Source organism: Misgurnus anguillicaudatus, chromosome 20 (genome assembly GCF_027580225.2).
Source record: "Misgurnus anguillicaudatus chromosome 20, ASM2758022v2, whole genome shotgun sequence".
In the NCBI taxonomy this organism is placed as follows: domain Eukaryota; kingdom Metazoa; phylum Chordata; class Actinopteri; order Cypriniformes; family Cobitidae; genus Misgurnus; species Misgurnus anguillicaudatus.
In genome coordinates, this window is record NC_073356.2 from 29,307,763 (window position 1) to 29,329,148 (window position 21,386).

General features: G+C 39.1%; 3 protein-coding genes across 4 annotated transcripts; all 3 read right to left on the reverse strand.

The window, feature by feature from the left end:
- Positions 1 to 282: 282 nt before the first annotated feature.
- On the reverse strand, positions 283 to 2,983 carry LOC129455614 (C3a anaphylatoxin chemotactic receptor). Of its 2 annotated transcripts, XM_055220383.2 has the most exons (3): positions 2,803 to 2,983; positions 1,140 to 1,647; positions 283 to 943 (listed from the first exon to the last, which is right to left on the reverse strand). In XM_055220383.2, the coding sequence occupies exons 2-3, from the start codon at positions 1,644 to 1,646 to the stop codon at positions 452 to 454; spliced, it is 999 nt and encodes a 332-aa protein (XP_055076358.2). In that variant the 5' UTR covers position 1,647; positions 2,803 to 2,983; the 3' UTR covers positions 283 to 451. The 2 variants fall into 2 exon arrangements, with proteins under 2 accessions (XP_055076358.2, XP_055076359.2); XM_055220384.2 differs by lacking the exon at positions 2,803 to 2,983 and having other exon boundaries at positions 1,140 to 1,730.
- Positions 2,984 to 5,284: 2,301 nt separating this feature from the next.
- LOC129455216 (N-formyl peptide receptor 3-like) lies at positions 5,285 to 7,857 on the reverse strand. Its single transcript, XM_055219882.2, has 2 exons — positions 7,184 to 7,857; positions 5,285 to 6,112 (listed from the first exon to the last, which is right to left on the reverse strand). Exons 1-2 carry the CDS (start codon positions 7,655 to 7,657, stop codon positions 5,639 to 5,641), a joined length of 948 nt encoding a protein of 315 aa, XP_055075857.2. The 5' UTR covers positions 7,658 to 7,857; the 3' UTR covers positions 5,285 to 5,638.
- Positions 7,858 to 16,184: 8,327 nt separating this feature from the next.
- On the reverse strand, positions 16,185 to 21,159 carry LOC129455215 (C3a anaphylatoxin chemotactic receptor). Its single transcript, XM_055219881.2, has 3 exons — positions 21,012 to 21,159; positions 20,109 to 20,628; positions 16,185 to 19,409 (listed from the first exon to the last, which is right to left on the reverse strand). Exons 2-3 carry the CDS (start codon positions 20,625 to 20,627, stop codon positions 18,954 to 18,956), a joined length of 975 nt encoding a protein of 324 aa, XP_055075856.2. The 5' UTR covers position 20,628; positions 21,012 to 21,159; the 3' UTR covers positions 16,185 to 18,953.
- Between the last annotated feature and the right edge of the window lie 227 nt (positions 21,160 to 21,386).

The following is a 21,386-nucleotide window of genomic DNA, read 5'->3' on the forward strand; positions in this document are numbered from 1 at the left end:
TATTTTGTGCCACCATACTTACTTGTGTAACTACTCATGTAACAGTCTTTAAATAGGGAAAACATGGAAGTATTTGGTGGCATCTTAATTCATTCATGTTTGGATCCTAAGGAATGAATGGGGCTAGGCTAAATGCTAACACAGTCACAACGCGCTTTACAAAGATTAAGTGCACGCTTTAAAAAAATGTAGTTATGCATTAATTTGTCTAATTTGAGGTAAGAACATAGTAAAATATTGAAAAATGGTGGTGTTTTCCTTTAAATTATTTCCATGACTTCCTTTCTTCAGTTGAATATTTCAACTTTATTGATGAATGGATGTGCTTTTTGGAACTTCGCCATAAAAGACGACAACATGACGACATTTTAATATAAAATTATTTGTATTATTTTTTCAACTAAAGAAATGTAGTCATATACATCTACTGTAGGATGACATGAGGACACAGTCAAACGGATGTTTGGTGAAATGTACTAGCAGGCTTCGAAACACTGCCAGAATGTTCCTTCATAGAGGCATCCGTTGACAAAGTTTGGACTTCCTCAGTAAGAGCTCTGTGAAAAATCCCTAACAGACTTTGATTGCAGCATCGTCTGAGATTCAGTCCCGTGCAGAAGTACAACATTGGGTTTACACAACTGTTTAAATAAGCCAAGTTTGAAGCCATATTCCATCCCATTTTTACAGCTGGGTGGTTTTTATTTGTCAGCTTAACAAGACCTAGGATGTGATAAGGGGCCCAGCAACAGAAAAAGGCAAAAACTAATAAAGCAAGAATCCGGAGAGACCTTGATTTGCCGGAGAGTCTCGTTCTCCGAATCCCAACAGCAGCCAGTGTGTAGCAGATAAAGATCACCAGGAAAGGAAACACAAATCCACAAAAGAAGCGAATGTAGTAGTAAGCATACTTTGCTGAATGCCCTCCATCTGTTTCTTTTTCCTGCAAATTTTAGATAAATTGATTTATCAAGTTTGTCGGTAATTCGTACTGTATCTAATAAACCTTTTTTACTTTTTTGAACAATCAACATCAAGAACAGGAACTATTCATTTTTTTAATAATATTGTGCAAGGTGGTAAATGTAACAATGAGTCTGTGAGAAGATATTCAAGCAGTTTTGAAAAGCTGTTCTGACCTTCATTGAGCAGCGGCTCGTGTTGTACTTGGTAAGGGAAACCCCCTGGTACACAAAGTATGGTGAACTGAAGATCAACGCCACAATCCAAACCACCAAAGTGACCACACGTGCGGCACATAACGTCCGTTTCCTCCTGGTCATCACTGGACACCACACGCAGAGCGCTCGATCCACACTGATGACAGCCAGAAGAAAAACACTGCAGAACATGTTGGTATACTTGAAGAAGCTCATAAACTTACAGATAAAGTCTCCAAAAGGCCAGTGGTGAATAAATAAACTGATAAGCGAGGTCAGTCGTGTAAAGCAGAAGATCAGGTCAGCCACGGCGAGGTTGACCAGCCATACATTAGTGATATTAGGTTTCATACGGATGCCGGCAACCCAGATGACCACAGAGTTCCCAGTGGTGCCTAAGAGAACAACAATGGTATAGAAGACAATGTCCAATGTAGTTTTGGACTTGGAGTATTGGTGGACTTGAAGAGTTGTATTGAAGGTCATTCTACAAGCAAGACAGATTAATTTAATGAATTAACTTTTTTCTGCAGCTATACATTTTATCTTGCCTATGAAATCACGTAATGTATACAAACAGGCATAAACAATGTAGTGGAACACTTTTAAAACCATTTTTGTACACTATAAAATAATTAAAGCTGGTTAAAACCGCAAACTCTCTTGAATCAAATTGTTGAAAACATTTGGGATAATGTAACTCAGTGTTTCTCAAACTTTTTCACCCCAAGGACCACTTTATCTTCCAATTTTTTTCTGAGGACCACCTAACAGAATCCCACTCTAACACGCCCCTAAAAACTACAAAATAGGAAGGATAAGCTAAATTTAAGTGTAATATGCACTAATAACTAATTTTTTAAACACAAATGTAATGCTATGTTCAGAAATTATTATATTAATTTTATTTCATTTGAAAAAGTAAATGTGAAATGAGTTGCAGCTTAATATGAAAAATCTACTTGTGACGATTGTATAAACACCTAGTTTAGGTCATCTTTGGCCGGACCACTGGGGGGGTTTGGCGGACCACACTTAAAGAATTACTGATGTAAGTACACATGTGAACAAAATATATAACAATGTGCTATAGTAGTTTTTGGATAGTGTTATGCAAATATCTTCACTGTAAAAAAATCCGTAGAAATTGCAGCTGGGTTGCCGGTAAAATACCGTAGATTTAAATTTATGTTTTTTACTGGCAACATTTTGTTCAAAGTTAAATGAACATTAAACATATACAAGTCTTTGTATTTACAGAGTAAAACTAAAAAAACAACCTCAAGCTAAACATTCCGGGAAACAAAATCTGAAGCAAAAAACAGAAAAAGGTTTATGATGATTTCTTGGTCCCAGAATGCTTTGCATGAGGCAGTTATTGTATAGTTTTATTCTGTAAAGATAAAGACTTGTTACTACTTAAAATTTATTTAACTTCGAACAAACTCTTGCCAGTAAATAACATAAATTTAAATCTACGGTAAATTACCGGCAACACAGCTGCAATAACATTGAAATTTCTACGGAATTTTTTTACAGTGTTTTATATTGTGCCCTTAAAAAGGTATTGTAAAACATTGTGCAAGAAGAAGAAAATAGACTAATATTTTTTTCAGAATTTCTTTTTGCCGTGATGTCTTACCTGTAAACAATGTTAATAAGTGCTTGTCACCAAAACTGAATAATCCTCTGAATGTGTCTGTGTAGCAGTAACTGTGTATGAATATTAAAAGGTCATTGTTTTATCAGTAATATAGCTCTTGATGAAAGCACATTTTTTGTATCTTTGTTGAACCATTCAGAAGTGGCAGCCAACAGGAAGGTGGAGAGCCTAAGAGAAAAAACAAAATGTAGTGTGACCAAATATGTATTTACAAACCTGGGTCTTATACACGTCTAGCCAACTTGACACTAAACATTTAAGCTATACATATTTTTTAACAAAGAGGACATCCTCAAAAGGAAAATAAGTTGGATCCAGACAAATTTACCCCCATATGGTGAGTGACATGTGTTCAATAAAGTGTCTTTTAACAGCGGAATCAAATGACACAAAGAATCAAAAAATTTTTTTAGCTTTTCAAATAAAAGAGATTTTTGCACAATTATTAATTATATCATGCAAGCTTCATAGCTTAGAGTCTGGGTAAAATGATATTTAATATGTGTTGTGAGTTTGTCACATCACAGAAAAATGTCCGCTGTTGCCGCTGAAGCCACGCCCACTCGCGGGAACGCTTGCAATTGTGTAGGGGCGGGTCCAGGCTCGGTTGCTCTAGTGCGCCCAAATAATCCTGATCACAGAAATGAGAAAAAAACTGTTTAACGGTGTAACTCCACAGTTCAGTATATTCTGAGTCTTTTGTAACTTGTTTCAGAAAAACACTTCTAACATGTGAGACAATTTACTGGAATGACTTAAAACGTCATCCTCAAAATTAATGTGAGATAGGGCGGTTTCTGGTGGTGAGTGTTGGAATTGCAGGCTTAAACAGACAACCAAATATTTTCATCTTTAATGATATATTTATTTATTTCCTAACCTTTAATTATATACCAAACACGTTATTGAGGATTTTTTTTTTTTTTGCCACAGTAGTTTGCCCTCTGTGTGTTCAATTGATCTGCTCAATTGTTACACTGTTCAGCTCATTTAAGCACTGCTTTACTGCAGTACATTTTATAAATTACAGTTGTAATGTGTAATTTAGTGTCCTAGGTAATATAACAAAAAAAACTCTTAATTCTGATCTCTCTTTGCTACCCATACATTCTGATGGATTTTTTTACCTTTAACTTTTGCAACTGGTAGCAATAACATAACAATGGCAAATATCACACTGAAATATAATTTAACATATAACACACTTAGACAAAGTTAAACAAACTTTTGGTTTAACTCCTTATGGTGGGATCAGTTAAACTAGTTGCTTAACTTTCTCCAGACGGTTTCAGACCGCTTAATTTCGGTTCACAAGTAAATCTCAAATGTAAAAAACAAAACATTTTTGCCCAGTGAATAAAACAATGACCTACTCACCCCTTTCTCTGTGTATTTCCCCTCTTCGCATTGAGAAATTATGAGTTTGACCTGCTTTTATAGAGATATGACCACAAAAAAAACATTGCCTTGAATGGAGTGGACTTTATTTAGCCACAGGCTTAACTTTCTTCACGCACCCCTACATGTAATTATGTGTTTGTTTATCCATATTGTTCAGGCTTTGCATAATGTATTATTGGATGAGACCATCTGCGTCAGCTGGTTTCTTGCTTTATTATACAGTCATATTTGAGTCTTTGTCGAAATGGGCAAAATATTTACTAATTATTATTTCCAGGGTTTATGTATTCAGGAAACAAGACAAATTGACAAAAGTCTGTCAAATGCACATGTGAAAGACGTCACACAGTTTTCACACTGAAAATTTTCGGCAGGACAAAGAGTACTGTTATACAATATATGTTGCATAAATAGTTAAAGAATTAACACAAGCTCTTTGTTCCTCTTTAGTCCTTTGAATATCAGTCCTTTGAATTCTGCATATACAATTACTGTTATTTCTCTGCCAAACTAACAGGTGACAAAAGACATGAGCAAACAAGACACAGATGCTACTAAATGACAAATAATAACCAGGGTATCTGTGCATATCAGATAAAAGAAAAATGTAAGACTTTTTATGGCTTTTGAAGACTAAACAAACAAATAAAATTTAATAAATATGCAGTTAATAATTGTTTACAACACATTCAATTATTTACCAGCTGTATATAAAATACTAAAAATGAACCAAAAAAAGTTCACTGAGGATTCGCCACTGTCGAATCTCCAGATAATCTCTACTATCTGTTTTTGTGTAGAGGCACACATGAATCAAATGTCATTTTCTTTTTGTGATTTACTGTTAGAGTAAAACCATCTTACATAATGTAAATAACATTCAGTGATAATATAACCTTGATATCTTTAATATTGGCTGAGTAAGGTCATGTCAAAGATCAATGTGAAATCACTGAGTGTAGCCAAGTTTTAATTATATAATTAATTATCATTAAACTTGCTAAGAAATGTAATTTTTTTCTTATTTCACGTCTGCGGCAGCGTACCTTATACCGCTCTTGCCGTTTCTTTTTTTATAAAAATTATCTGTATTTGTCAATGTTTATTATCAAGACTACATTTTTATAGATGTCTCCTGCAATTCATCATACTTTATTTGGCATTAAACTCATTGGACGTGAATATAATGCATGTACCCTAAAAACAGTAAACATTTTGGAAAAAAAAACACAAAATAATAGCTTGATGTCTATGAGTATTTAAGTAAAGGCATGAGATATTAATCTTTTGACTTATGCTTAGCTTAGCACTGCAGCTATTAAAAATTGTATTAATTTTTTTAAATAAATTTGCAATCAGCTGATCCTGATAGATATTTTAGCTGATGAAAATATGAGATGCACTGAATCTTCAGTCATTCAGGTGTTTGGTGATCTGTACCAACAGCCTTTGGGCTCTTTGAATGTTCCTCAATATTGCCACTCGGTGCAGGAGCTTGGCCTTCTTCTTTAAGAGCTCTGTGAAAAATCCCTAACAAGCTTTGATTGCAAGGTTGTCTAAGATTCAGTCCCATAAAGAAGTATAAAATTGGGTTCACACAGCTGTTAAAATAGGCTAAGTCTGAAACCACATGCCAGCCTATCTTTACAGCAGGGTGTTTTTTATTTATCATCCTAACAAGACCTAGGATGTGATAAGGTGCCCAGCAACAGAAAAAGGCCAAAACCAACGAAGCAAGAATCCGGAGAGGCCTTGATTTGCCGGAGAGTCTCGTTCTGCGAATCCCGATAGCAGGCAGTGTGTAGCAGATAAAGATCACAAGGAAAGGAAACAAAAATCCACAAAAGAAGCGAATGTAGTAGAAAACATTTCCTTCATCTGCTCCTCTCTGCAAATTTAAGATTAGTATTTTTAATTTTAATTAAGTAAGAGAAATATCTTTAATATGTGAGCACTCATAGTAAAATGTTCTTCACAGCGATAAAGAAGCATACTAGGTTCCGCAAATAACAATTCAGTCAAAGGTATAACCTGAAGAACTATTTTTGCTACAAAGAAACTTTTATGAAACTGCATGATAAGGGTTCTTTATTGAACAATTTAGGCAAAAATGGTTCTTCTTTGGCATCATGAAGCACCTTTATTTTTAAGAGTGTTTCATATGTGCGCGCAATTTAACTTTGTGTCATGCGAATTATTCGCGAGTTGAATATTTTCAACTTGCGCGAAGGCGCGTTGGAGGTGAATAGCACGTGTTTTTGCGCAATTGCTCCGCCAATCCACGTTATTCGCACTGCCCCGCGTGAGGACGCGTCTGATCGCGTCTTTGCATTAACTTTGTATGTTTGTATGTCTACTTGCGCAAATTGTTGAACTCGCATTTGGTGTGTATGGCCAATAAGAATGTTTGTCAACCAATCAGTATGGAGCATTCAATGTTCAAAGCATTTCTCAATATTTAACAAAGTAGGCTATATAAATAATGAGAATTTAAAATATAATTCATAAAGCTGATTTGATCAGCATCCAGGAAAACTTTAAAGGTTGATCTCTTGACAGAAATGCTAAAAAATATACAAAACTATATTATAAGGGGTGTATAAACACCTTTCATAATGAACCGTTATGTGTTTATTACCTTAGAACGAGACCTTTTTATTTACATACACCGAGGGTCTTCTTACATGGAAGTCGCCATTTTGTGGCGCCATTTTTCTACAGAAGCCCTTAACGGACAATTTTTTTACTAAGTTGTCTCCAACAATGACATGTTTGTCCGGTGGTGGCTACTGTAGTAAGGGGTGAGCAGTGGACTAAGCTGTTGGTTGCAATTTGCAACATCACCACTAGAGGCCGCTAAAATCTACACACTGCACCTTTAAGTTTTATTATAAATATTATGCAAAGTGTCAAATGTAGACATGTGAGAAGATATTCAGTTTTGTAAAGCTGTTCTGACCTTCAGTGAGCAATGGCTCAAGTTCCTCTTATCAATGTTGATCCCCCAGTACACAAAGTTTGGTGAACTGCAGATGATCGTCACAATCCAAACCCCCAAACTGACCACACGAGCAACACATAACGTCCGTTTAATCCTGGCAAATACTGGGCACCACATGCAGAGCACTCGATCCACACTGATAACAGCCAGAAGAAAAACACAGCAAAACATGTTGGTATACTTGAAAAAGTTCATAAACTTACAGACGAAGACCCCAAATGGCCAGTGGTGAACAAATAAACTGACGAGCGAGGTCACTCGTGACACGCAGAAGATCAGGTCAGCCACGGCGAGGTTGACCAGCCATACATTGGTGACATTGGGTTTCATACGGACGCCAGCCACCCAGATGACCACAGAGTTTCCAGTGGTGCCTAAAAGAACAATGATGATGTCGATGACCATTTCTAATGAAGTTGTATTGAAGGCCATCCTACAAAGAAGAGAAATACATTTGATTAATTAAAAAATAAAGATGCTTTAGTTTTCTTCTGTTAAAAAGATCTGAAGCTAATCATTGAATCTTAATGTCACTTAATGTATATAAACAGATATGAAATTAATAGGTAAACACAGCCAATCAGTTTCTTAAACAATATATGTTTGACCTCCTCAGTACTATTTTACACTTCCCTATATTTTGCTTTAAAAAAAGAGAGAAAACATTAAAAAACGATGAATAAATGCTATAGTTAATAATCTAATTTAATGTGAAATTATATTAATGTGAATGATTAATTTACATTATATTAAAAAACTTTGCTCACGTTTCAACTGTTTTTCAAAAAATTATGGAATTTTTTGCTATGAATTGTATTTAGTGATATGTTTACTGTCTAAAGATCTAAAGCAGATTAACAAAGATAATACAAATGCAATCTTAAAGCTTACAGTTACAGGAAACATTTTATATTAAATAAATTAGATTAGAAATGTATTGTAAAACACACTTGTGCAAAAGAAGAAGAGCATGATAAACTTGACATGAATTTCTGTGTGCGTCTTACCTGTCTTACCAATCCTCTGAATGTGTCTAGCCGAAACTGTGTATGTGTTATGAACTCTGTCTGTGTACCCTGTCTTGTACTCTTAGTTTGAAGTCATGTCTGTGTCATCCATGTCTGTAGTTCTTTGTAGTTCTTTTGTTCATTGGTCCGTGTGATGATTGTTCCCCAGGTGTGTCTTGTTTTCCCTGATTACTCTGTGTATTTAAGCCTAGTGTTTCCAGTGTCTGAGGTCGATCGTTGCTCAATGTTATGGTGTTTTTTCGTGTTCCTGTCTCGTTGGATTACCTGCTATGTTTTTGTTTGTTTGTTGTTATTTTTAATAAATCTTACTGCATTTGGATCCGCATCCTGTCTTACCTGGATTGAACCGTAACAGAACGATCGACCACTCAGGATCCAGCAGTAATTCCTCGTTCCCGTGTTTTTCCGAGTTCCCTGGTGTGTCCCTAGTGTTAGTATGTCCATTTACAGCCGTACAGACTTTTGTGTTTCCACCCCTATTTCTGACAAGGAGTTCTGGCAGAGGCGGAACAAACTCGCCTCCCTTCGTCCGCGGGGACAACCAGTGGACGAGTTCGCTCAGAGGTTTTGGGCGGAGTCACAGGGTCTGCGTCTCAACGTGACTGAAATGAAGATCTGGTTCAATCACTGCTGGGGCGAGCCTGTCTCGATGCAGGAGATTTATGAGCTGAAGGAGTTGGATTTTTTCGCTTTTGCCCGTCATGTGGATTTACGTAGCAGAGGGCATGAGCGATTTATGCCGGAGTTGCCCGAGGCAAAATCTGCAGCCTCCGCGCTACAGACTCCAGAGGTGGGACAAAGTCATTGTTATGCAAGTCACAAGTAAGTCTCAAGTCTTTGCTTTCGAGTCCCGAGTCAAGTCGAGTCAAAGACGAGGCAAGTCCCGAGTCGAGTCACAAGTCAAAGCCAACAAGTCTCAAGTCGAGTCCAAAGTCCTACCATTTTACTTTCGAGTCATTTCAAGTCCTCTTACCACAGAAATAAAATGCGTGCTGTGTACAGGTGGAGGGAGGCCCCTATACTGCATTGCATTTGCAAAATATCAAATTGGCCAAAAGTCTGTCAGTCATTTGTGCGCGATAGGGACGCAGAATGATGCCACCATGGCTGAAAACTCGCTCCACTGGAGAACTAGAAGCAGGCACTGCCAAGACTCGGATGGCTACTTGAAAGAGTGAAGGAAGGGGTCTATGGGGCGGTTTCCCGGACCAGGATTAGCTTAATCCAGGACTAAGCCTTAGTTAAATTAGGAAATATAACTAGTTTTAACAAACATGCCTTACTAAAAACATTACTTGTGTGCATTTTGAGGTAAAACAAAGGGTATTGATGTATTTTAAGATATGTCAGTGCAAGTTGTTTTCAGTTTGGAGAGCTCTTAAAAGTGTTTAAGTCTAGGACTAGTCTAATCCCTGTCCGGGAAACCGCCCCTTACTGTTCAGTGCCCAGAACAAAAGGGCATACTGTCCTTCTGCCATGTCAATGTAGTGACTTAGCTGCAGTGGTGTAGTCTAGATTTTTGTTTTCCCTTTGACCCTTATGCTCACTCGTCCCAGCGCGACACCCCATATGCACCACCACACTCACAGATGCATACAGTATAGATATTCATGTAACTGACAGCATTCTGAAAGTTTACTCATAAACACATAAACTGAATGTGTATGAACATGTCAGTTTATTATAAGAAAAAAAAAGACTTTAAAGGAACACGCCCAGATTTTGGGAATTTAGCTTATTCACCATATCCCCCAGAGTTAGATAAGTCCATACATACCTTTCTCATCTCCGTGCGTGCTGTAACTCTGTCTAACGCAGCCACCGCTAGCTTATCTTAGCACAAAGACCGGAAGTGAATAGCCCCAGCCAGCACACTGCTCCCAAAAAGCGACAAAACAACACATTTTCCCACTTATGTGCTGTGATTTGCACAGTCACACCGCGTACAAACAACAAGGTGATATGAGACACAGCGATCCTCCAACAGCACACACACTGGGAACCACACTCTCAGAAGGCAAAGCACTGGTGAAGAGCAGAGAGTTCGGTCAGAGTTGTGCAAATCACTCCGCCCATGTAGTAGTGCTTCGTCTTCTGAGAATACAGCTCCCAGAATGTATACTGCCAAAAGATGGCTGTGTCTCACATGACCTTGTTATTTGTACACGGTGTGACTATACAAATCACAACACATAAATAGGAAAATGTTCGTGTTATTTTGTCACTCATTGGAAGCAGTATGCTAGCTGGAGCCATTCACTTCCAGTCTTTGTGCTAAGATAAGCTAGCGGGGGATGCATCAGACAGAGTTACAGCCCGCACGGAGATGAGAAAGGTATGTATGGACTTATCTAACTCTGGGGGACATGGTGAATAAGCTAAATTCCCAAAATCTGGGCGTGTTCCTTTAACAGTCAATGGCATTTACAGCTGGGGAAACTGGACTGATTTTTTAGATTAGTTTAGTGTTGATTAACATCTAACTCAGGGCCAAAAGCTACTCAACTGTTAATTAAAATTAAATAAACTGTTTACAATCTTCAAACCGTGGCTAACACGTGCATTGAAGGAGAAAAAAATCCACTCTTTCAATAGCTATTATCTGACAACTATTGATAACATTACCATGTGTAATTTAATGGTGTAAATGTTTTTATTTAATACACATTTAAGATGACCATGAATTAACTCTAATTTGCATAGTTGATATAAAAAGCTTATTTGCATATAATACAAGCATTGTCTAAAAATGAAAATAGGCTTTTACTTAATTATTGTTACAAGATTATCATATTGCCTAATATTAGACACCCAAACCAACAGAAGTTTAAGATCATATACATCTTGAACGTAACAGTTAGATATATAAATTAACACAGAGAAGGAAAGTTTAACACTATGAACCACAAGCAAACTTGCTGAAGGCAGCTAAAAACCATCAGGATATAATCACGGGTTTATTTTATTGCATTTGGAGCCTTACCTCCAGATAAAGTAATAAACTGACTGATGATTTAAATGTTGTTTACTCACATGTGCGTTGTTAACTCTCCGGATTTTATGTTGCAGCACTCGTTCACTTCAAATGGATTGTTTGTTTACAGTGTCGCGTGAGCAGCTACACTGCAGGTTTGACGTCATTTGGCGCTAAGCAGACCTCTTGGTGATGTCAAAGTACCGCGAGAGCGATTCAAAGCAGATTTCTCCATGTGATAACTGGAATCACTCTCGCGGTACTTTGCTGTCACTCGCCTGTGGCGCCACATCGGTCTGCTCCCCAGTCACTTAATATGCCTATCGGATCGCGCGCGCAGTCCGACATGAAGTCAAACACACCAAATATATAGCCTAATATGTATATGCATTTCAACCCGCTAAAGTAGCAAGTAGCATGCTAATGGTCAGTGCTTCACATCTAAATTATGAGTAAAAGTTTGAAATGTCACAAAACCATGCTGTTACGCATCCTCGCGCTATTTTTAGTGGATATACGGAAATCCTTGACAATTCCTAGTGGGTATACGTAGACTACACCACTGCTGAGCTGTACTGCTGGTACGGTCCCAACATCCAAACAAAGGTGGGGCTACAGTGATTGGCTGTCGTGCAGGCAGCGCGCGTGCTCTCTGCATGCAGGTTGTGCACATTTTTTCACATATGCAGATACACTGAGAGCGGCGCGGCCGTCTGAATTTTTTTTCCCAGGTTTTCGTGTGAAGTAGCAAGTCTTCTCGAGTCATAAGGCGCAAGTCCAAGTGAAGTCACGAGTCATTGATGTTCAAGTCCAAGTCGAGTTGCAAGTCTTTGTACATTTTGTCAAGTCGAGTCTGAAGTCATCAAATTCATGACTCGAGTCTGACTCGAGTCCAAGTCACATGACTCGAGTCCACACCTCTGACAGACTCTCGTGCCAGTGGACGTTAACCCCTCACGTTGCTCACGACACCGGCGACGGAGGAGGAAACCCATGCCCGAGCGAGCTACTGTGAGCACGGACGCTATCCTCCCGAGTCCTGTTTCCCCTGTGTCAGCACCCGTGCTTAAGATGGCCGCCACGTCATCCCACTCCATGCCTCAGCCTCAGTTCGCTGTTGTTAAACCTGCCCCAGTATTCGAGTTTGCCACAACTATACCAGCCCCGACTTGTCAGAAAGCCACCATCATCACCGTTCCAGTAGTTAAAGGTGCAGTAGGAACACCCGCACCCATTCTCAAGATGGCTCCCATACCCGAACCGGTTCACAACATGACTGCCACACCTACTCCTTTTCACGAAACTGCATTGATGAACTATCCAGCACTGCCAAAGTTCCGGTGTTTCATCACCAGCCTGGTGGATACCCCATTGGTATCTGTACGGGTGGCTGGGGTTCCCCGTCCTGTGGTCTCCAGATCCGTGGTGCCTGTTAAGTCTGAGGTATGTTCTCTGCATTCTGTAATTCCCATATTTGGCATGGCTGTGTGGTGTGTGTGGTCCGCGTACTGCTCCTCTGTCTCCTGTGATGCTTTCCAGAAACCTGAATCCTCTAAGTCCCCCGAGTCCCGTGATTCCCCTGAGCCGAGTGAGTCATCTGATTCCCCTGAGCCGAGTGAGTCATCTGATTCCCCTGAGCCGAGTGAGTCATCTGATTCCCCTGAGCCGAGTGAGTCATCTGATTCCCCTGAGCCGAGTGAGTCATCTGATTCCCCTGAGCCGAGTGAGTCATCTGATTCCCCTGAGCCGAGTGAGTCATCTGATTCCCCTGAGCCGAGTGAGTCATCTGATTCCCCTGAGCCGAGTGAGTCATCTGATTCCCCTCAGCCGAGTGAGTCATCTGATTCCCCTGAGCCGAGTGAGTCATCTGATTCCCCTGAGCCGAGTGAGTCATCTGATTCCCCTGAGCCGAGTGAGTCATCTGATTCCCCTGAGCCGAGTGAGTCATCTGATTCCCCTGAGCCGAGTGAGTCATCTGATTCCCCTGAGCCGAGTGAGTCATCTGATTCCCCTGAGCCGAGTGAGTCATCTGATTCCCCTGAGCCGAGTGAGTCATCTGATTCCCCTGAGCCGAGTGAGTCATCTGATTCCCCTGAGCCGAGTGAGTCATCTGATTCCCCTGAGCCGAGTGAGTCATCTGAGCCGAGTGAGTCATCTGAGCCCCATTGGTCAGCTAGTGTGGTCACCGCGATGCCCCAGAGACTCTTTGTCGTCACCAAGACTATGGCCAGTGCTGAACTCTCTGCATGTCCCAAGATGACTGTCCCCAAGCTCTTTGCCCTCACTGTCTGGTCTGAGATGTCAATATGTGAACTCACTGCCCTGTCTAACCAGGCCCAGAGGGCCTCTCTCTGTTCTCTTCTACCCAGGTTCATAATACCACCAGCACCACCCTGGTATCCAGTCCCTCTCTGGTCTCCGGCTCCGCCCTGGCTTCCCGCCCTGCCGGCTCCGCCCTGGGTTCCCGCTCTGCCGGCTCCGCCCTGGGTTCCCGCTCTGCCGGCTCCGCCCTGGGTTCCCGCTCTGCCGGCTCCGCCCTGGGTTCCCGCTCTGCCGGCTCCGCCCTGGTTGCCAGTTCTGCCGGCTCCTCCTTGGTCCCTGTCTCCGCCTGCGGCTCCTCCTTGGTCCCTGTCTCCGCCTGCGGCTCCTCCTTGGTCCCTGTCTCCGCCTGCGGCTCCTCCTTGGTCCCTGTCTCCGCCTGCGGCTCCTCCTTGGTCCCTGTCTCCGCCTGCGGCTCCTCCTTGGTCCCTGTCTCCGCCTGCGGCTCCTCCTTGGTCCCTGTCTCCGCCTGCGGCTCCTCCTTGGTCCCTGTCTCCGCCTGCGGCTCCTCCTTGGTCCCTGTCTCCGCCTGCGGCTCCTCCTTGGTCCCTGTCGCCGCCTGCTGCTCCGCCTTGGTCCCTGTCTCCGCCTGCGGCTCCGCCCTGGCCCGTGGACTTTTGTGGCCTTGGCCCACCATCCCACCCCCGGGTCCCCCTCCATGCCACCGCCCTCCGAGACTGTTGTACTTTGGGGGTTTGTGGGGGGCGTCTGGAAGCCGCCCGTTGAGGGGGGGCTATGTTATTAACTCTGTCTGGGTAACCTGTCTTGTACTCTTATTTTGAAGTCATGTCTGTGTCATCCATGTCTGTAGTTCTTTGTAGTTCTTTTGTTCATTGGTCCGTGTGATGATTGTTCCCCAGGTGTGTCTTGTTTTCCCTGATTACTCTGTGTATTTAAGCCTAGTGTTTCCAGTGTCTGAGGTCGATCGTTGCTCAATGTTATGGTGTTTTTTCGTGTTCCTGTCTCGTTGGATTACCTGCTATGTTTTTGTTTGTTTGTTGTTATTTTTAATAAATCTTACTGCATTTGGATCCGCATCCTGTCTTACCTGGATTGAACCGTAACAGTATGTGTGCAATATAGCAAAAATTAGCTCCTGCATGAACACCTTTTCATTTTTAAATCTCTGTTGAGTCATTCAGAGGTCTCAGCCAAAGGGGAAGAAGAAGGGGGATGTTGTAAAGCAGAAACCCACAAAATGCATGGGTAAGTAACAGAATTGTATTTACAAAATTGGGTCTCACATTACTGTATTACATGCAGTGTATTGTTATAAATTATATTATATTTTAGGTTTAATCAAAAGTGGCTGTGCAAGTCATTTAAAGGAACAGTATGTAAGAAATTTATATCAATTAATCATAAAATGGCTCTGATATGTCACTAGACATTAAGAAATCATTTTCATTTCAAATACTTATATCACTGACAACAGTGGTCCGGCCAGGATATTGTTATTTAAAAAAGTGGAGTTGCAGCCCTCAACTGATGTTTATGTTGTCATTTTGTGTATTGGCCACCAGGGGCCTATACCATGAAGCTGGTTTAGTTGGTTAGCCAGCTTTGTTTAGGATTAGTTTGTGCAAATCCTGGGTTTTTGGTACCATGAAAATAGCTTTTACCAACAAGGCCTGCACATTGGCTTGGTTTTGTCAACCTGAAACTAATCCTGTAACCCTGAGTTTGTTTAACCATTTTCATGGTACGGGCCCCAGTTGCGTGATTGCAGTACCAGTTTTAGCCACAAGTTTTGTGATTGCAATACCAGTTTTGGCCACAATCCTACATACTGTTCCTTTAAACTTCCTATTTAATTTTTTTTCCAATGATGAGTTGCTATAACTTACAGAACTCAAGTTAAACTTGCTTAACTTAATTTAGAAGTTAAATTGACATAACACATTTTGATATGTCTTTTCGATCACATCATCATTGACTTGATCAAATTATTATATAAGCATAATTCTAAGGAATGACGTTAAAAAAATGACAAAATAGTCATTGTTGACATAGTAACCGAAAAGAGGTCTAATCAATTTTGAACACATTGAGGAGTATTTTAGGCATAGTTTAAAACAAAAAATTTTAATATTTTACTGTGTTTTACCTCAACTTAGATGAATTAATACATACCTATATTTTTTCAATACGTGCACTTTTAATCTTTGTACAGCGCTTCCTGAATGTGTTAGCATTTAGCCTAGCCCCATTTATTCCAATGGCTCCAAACAAAAGTTTTATTTTGTGCCACCATACTTACTCGTGTAACTACTCATGTAACAGTCTTTAAATAGGGAAAACATGGAAGTGTTTGGTGGCTTCAAAATACATCCCTGTTTGGAGCCATAAAAATGAATGGCGCTAGGCTAAATGCTATCATTCACGAGGCCCTGTACAAAGATTAAAAGTGCACGCATTGAAAAAAGATAGGTATGTATTATTTGTCTAAGTTGAGGTAAGAACATAGTAAAATATTCAAAACTGTGGTGTTTTCCTTTAAATAAAGATTAAATTCTTGATCTATTAAGAGAAAGGCATGGACAAGCAAACAGACCCTTGAAAGGATTTTAAGAATTAGCTTTGGGATCTGCACTGTAAAAAATACTTTGCTGACTTAAAATTTTTTGTTGAATCAACTAGGATTTACAAGTCATTTCAACTTACTATTATTTATCTTGACTAGAGATGAGTTGTTATATCTACAAGTGAGTTGTTATAACTTATAAAATTAAGTTGACTTTTCTCAACTATATTTTATAAGTTGTGACAACTCATCTCTGTTGGCATGACTTGTAAATCTGAGTTGATTTAACAAAACATTTTAAGGCAGCAAAGTATTTTTTACAGTGTGGGTATTCTAATTCTTAAAGTCTTATAAAACATGGCTATATGTATTATGATGCGCATGTCCAAAAAGGAAAAAAAGATTTAAACGAATGTACAGTACAGTGCCACAAGAGCTTCATTCAACTAGAATGATTTGTTTATTAGTAAAATTAGTTAAATTAGCTTCCTTTTGATAGACATATGAGGCAATTTGCTGTAGCAACTTTGTAACAGAAATTACAAAAGGTTTAAAGACAAATATTGCCTCAGTGACAAAATTAGCAGGAACTTGTTGAGTGTACGTACTTACAAAAGAAGTATCTTTCAAGTGTATTTTATTATGCCAGTTCTGCCGGACACGTCCCGGACATTTCTCGGGCTCGTTCCTCGGAAGCCGCGCTGGTCGAACGCACACGTCATCAAGGTTTCATATTTCAGGTTCAATTTCAGAAAGGCAACCGTTACATTTCAAGGTAAGAATGAAACTACAATGATTGTATGTCTTAAAATAAATAAATCTTAATTTTCTATTGTATTTAAATTGAAATGTGAGAACCTCGATGACGTATGCGGTCGAGCAACGCGACCTCCGGAGAACGCACCCGAAAACATGTTCGGGACGTGTCCGGAGGAACTTAACTGGCACGAATGGCCACCCTGCTCTGTAGTGCTATGCACATCAATTGGCATGTGACATCACGTGAGAGCATTTTGATAGTACAGCTTTGTAACGCTATGATGTCATATCATATGCAGATTGGTCTGTGCAACAGCACAATTAAGTAATGCATTCAAATATACAAAAACTACCAGTGTTATTCATTATGTTCACATTATATAAGAGCCCTCAATAAAATAAAATAAAAGACTAGTTAAAGCAACACCAAAGAGTTTTTATACCTTATAATAACATTTCCAAAAAAGTTTCAGTCGTTCATCCACTCGAAACAGGGTGAACGGTACTTTCACATTCGCTTTGCAGCCCTCTATCGGCAAAAAAAAAACGCACTAAAGAAGTTTCCAACCGTCGGGTCCTGTAGTTCGAGTAAAAACTACAAAAACTTGCCTTACGACAGATTTACAATCCAATCAGAGCCAGCTTTGCTGCAGTAGGCTAAATTATTTAAGACAGCGGTAATGGACAATTCCGCTTCTAACCTGTAGGGGGAGCAAAGGGCAAAAACTCTTTAGTGTTGCTTTAAAAGCTCAGCCTTGCCATTAGGAGATCATTTTTATTTTACCATTTTAAATAGGCCATTTATTTTATAAACCATTGTATAAAAGAAACAGTTTTGGATAATAGTTCAAACTTTTTGGGATAACAAAAGGAACTATGCAACACATTTTATACATAGCACAAGTCTTTCAGGGCAGTGCATGCAAAAACAATTTTTTCTCCGCCAAACTAACACAAAGTAGACAAAAGACATGAGCAAACACGACACAACAAGTGACAAATAATAACCAGAGTATCTACAGATTTCAGATAAGAAAAATCTAAGACTTTTGAATGCTAAGACTAAACAAAAAAATAAAAATAAGCTTATTTGCAGTTTAAATAGTTAACAACACATTAAATAATTAACCAGCTGGAGTATAAAACTGAAAATACTAAAAAAAACAATACAGCCAAATTAAAATCACTTATGATTCGCCACTGTCTATAATCTCTACTTTCAGTTTTGATGTTAAGCCACACATTGATCAAATGAAACCCTGCCTATGAAAACTCAACTAGGTCATTTGTGATTTACTGTTACACTAAAATCATCCTGCATAATGTTAAGAACATCGTGTGAAAATATAACCTTGATATCTTTAATATTAACTGAAAAAGGTCACATCAAAGATTAAAATCAATGTGAACTCAATGAGTGAAGCCAAGTTTTAAATGTTTTTATACAGATGCTGTAGCAGGCTTTTCCAAAATGAACATTAGTACTTACTAATACATTTAGATTTCTCTATTACTTTACGTCTGCCTCAGCGTACCTCATACCTCATTGAAAAAATTTGCAGCTGGCTAAACATTGATCCTGATAGGTATTTTAGCTAATGAAACTGTGATGCACTTCACTCTTCCCGCCATTGACGAGATATCTCGTCAATCAAGAGAAAACGCTTCCCTGCCAATGACGAGTATTTCCGTCATTCCGCAATACCGCTATTATCCAACTTTTTTAAAACCGGAAGTATTGCCCTATGGCAAGCTGCTGCATGTCCGTGTCTGTTTTAAAGATCGCTCTGAATGGGATCTCTATGAAAAGTCCGTCACAAAAATGGAATTATCTCTGCTTTTTGCTCAAAATGTGGTGTTTTTGCAGAAACCTAACCATATTCAAAAGCTGATTACAAAAGAAATACTGAAGGTAGGATGAAACGTTTTTTTTTTTTTTTGAAAGCAGAGGGTCTGTTCTTTCATTTGGTATATTGTATGTTTATATATTTGAAGAAGATTTTTCTGGAAGGCATTAAACTTTTGTGAAAATCATGAAAAACGCTGGCGCTGGCTGGCAACTTTTTTAAAATCGCTGGCGGGGAAAGAGTTAATCTACATTCATTCAGGTGTTGTACCAGCAGCCTATGAAACACTGTTAGACTGTTCCTCAATAGTGCCATCTGGTGTAGGAGTTTGGTCTCCTTCAGTAAGAGCTCTGTGAAAAATCCCTAACAGGCTTTGATTGCAACGTTGCTTGAGATTCAGTCCTACGCAGAAGTACAATATTGGGTTCACACAGCTGTTAAAATACGCTAGATTTGAAGACATACGCCATGCCAACTTTACAGCAGGGTGTTTTCTATTTATCATTTTAAGAAGACCTAGGATGTGATAAGGTGCCCAGCATAAGAAAAAGGTAAAAACCAATAAAGCAAGTATCCGAAGAGGCCTTGATTTGCCGGAGAGTTTTGTTCTTCGAATGCCAACAGCAGCCAGTGTGTAGCAGATGAAGATCACCAGGAAAGGAAACACCAATCCACAAAAGAAGCGAATGTAGTAAAAAGCATACTTTGCTGAATTTCCTTTGATTGCTTCTTTCTGCAAATTTAAGATTGAGATTAGAAGTTTGTCAAAAACATATTCAACAAACAGAGAAATGTAAGCACGTGTAAACAGCATGTTTTCAATTTCTTTGTCTGCTTAGAATTCAGGCTAAATTATTCATTAGGTAAGTTGTGTGTTTACATGGGTGGACATCAAATTTTTTTCTGTTTGCACCATAATACTCAATTCTGTGTATCTGGAACCTGATGTACACAAACGTGGACAATTACACTGCTTTATGCTCAATGAAAAATATTTGGTTATTATATTTATTGGTTCTTCCAGGCCCCAAATAGCTGGAAAAAATCTAAAATGCAAGCCAAACCAAAGCTCGAAGCTTAGGATGATAATTTGTCAATCCCTTTTGTGCATAAGCGGAGTTTGTGCCTGGGGTGACACTTATCGGCAAACAACAGTACTGCAATACCTTGAGATTATCGAAAGAGTCCAGCTTTATGCTTTTTAAAGGAGGTTTTTGACTGTACTAAATAAAATAAAAATACAGTAATATATTCATAGATATTTATAAAAACATGAAAACAATGCTTTAGCCAGTTATTCTCTTTTTAAAATGCATCTTCTGGTTCAGAATGTCTGTTTTTGTTTTGGTCTGGAAATGAATTGTACGTTTTATTATAAATATACAAGGTGGCAAATGTCAGAAGATATTTGGTTTTGTAAAGCTTTTCTAACCTTGTCATGGCAGTAGCTCAAGTTGTGATCTGTATGGATCCCCCGGAACACTAAGTTTGGTGAACTGAAGATTAACGCCACAATCCAAACTCCCAAACTGATCACACGAGCAGCACATAACGTCCGTTTATTCCTGGCAAATACTGGGCACCACACGCAGATCACTCGCTCCACACTGATGACAGCCAGAAGAAAAACACTGCAGAACATGTTTGTATACTTGAGAAAGCTCATAAACTTACAGACAAAGTCCCCAAATGGCCAGTGGCCAATGAAATATCTGACGAGTGAGGTCACTCGTGACAGACAGAAGATCAGGTCAGCCACAGCGAGGTTGACCAGCCATATTTTGGTGACATTGGGTTTCATACGGACACTGGCCACCCAGATGACCACAGAGTTTCCAGTGGTGCCCAAGAGTATAATGATGGTGTAGAAGATAATGTCCAATGTAGATTTCGTTGGGTGGGAATGGGATGAGACATTGGAGTCATGGAGGACAGTTGTATTAAAGTTCATTCTGAAAACAAGACAGATACATTTGATTCTTCTGTTAATTAAAAAGATCTGCAGCTGTTCATTGAATGTTTCCTATCACATCTCCTAATGTATTTAAACAGACATAAAAAAGAATGTAGATACACATCTAATTATAATTACAGGGAATTAAAGTTATATGTCTGACATAAAATATCTTTCAAAAAAAGATTTTCAGGAAATTGTTGCTTCATATTAATTGTATTAAGTGTAATGTTTATTATTTTCTAATTAGTTAAAGCAACCTTTAAATTACAGAAAATATTTTGTATTAATTTAACTAAATTTGAAAATGTATTTTAAAAGTGCAAAATAAAAAGAGAATAATAAACTTAAGATGAATTTCTGTGTGTTGTGTTGTCTTACCTGTTCCGAATATCTGATCAATAAGTGTTTGTCGCTAATCAGCCAATAGTAACCAATCCTCTGAATGTGTCTGTGTAGTAGAAACTGTATTAAGAGGTCATTGTTTCATCAGCGGCAGTAAAGTAACATTTCGCTCCTGATGAACTCCTTATTTTTATATCTCTGAGTCATTCAGAGGGAAGAGGAAGGGGATGTTGCACAAGTGGCAAACTCACAAAATGCATGTGTACATTTTAACAAATTTGTACGTATTGTATTTACAATTTGTATTTACTTGGCTCTCTTAATGATAGGATTTAAACATAAAAAGTTATAATTATGAGATTAAAAACAATTAAATTATGTCATTAAAAGGTCAAAGGTACATCAATTATC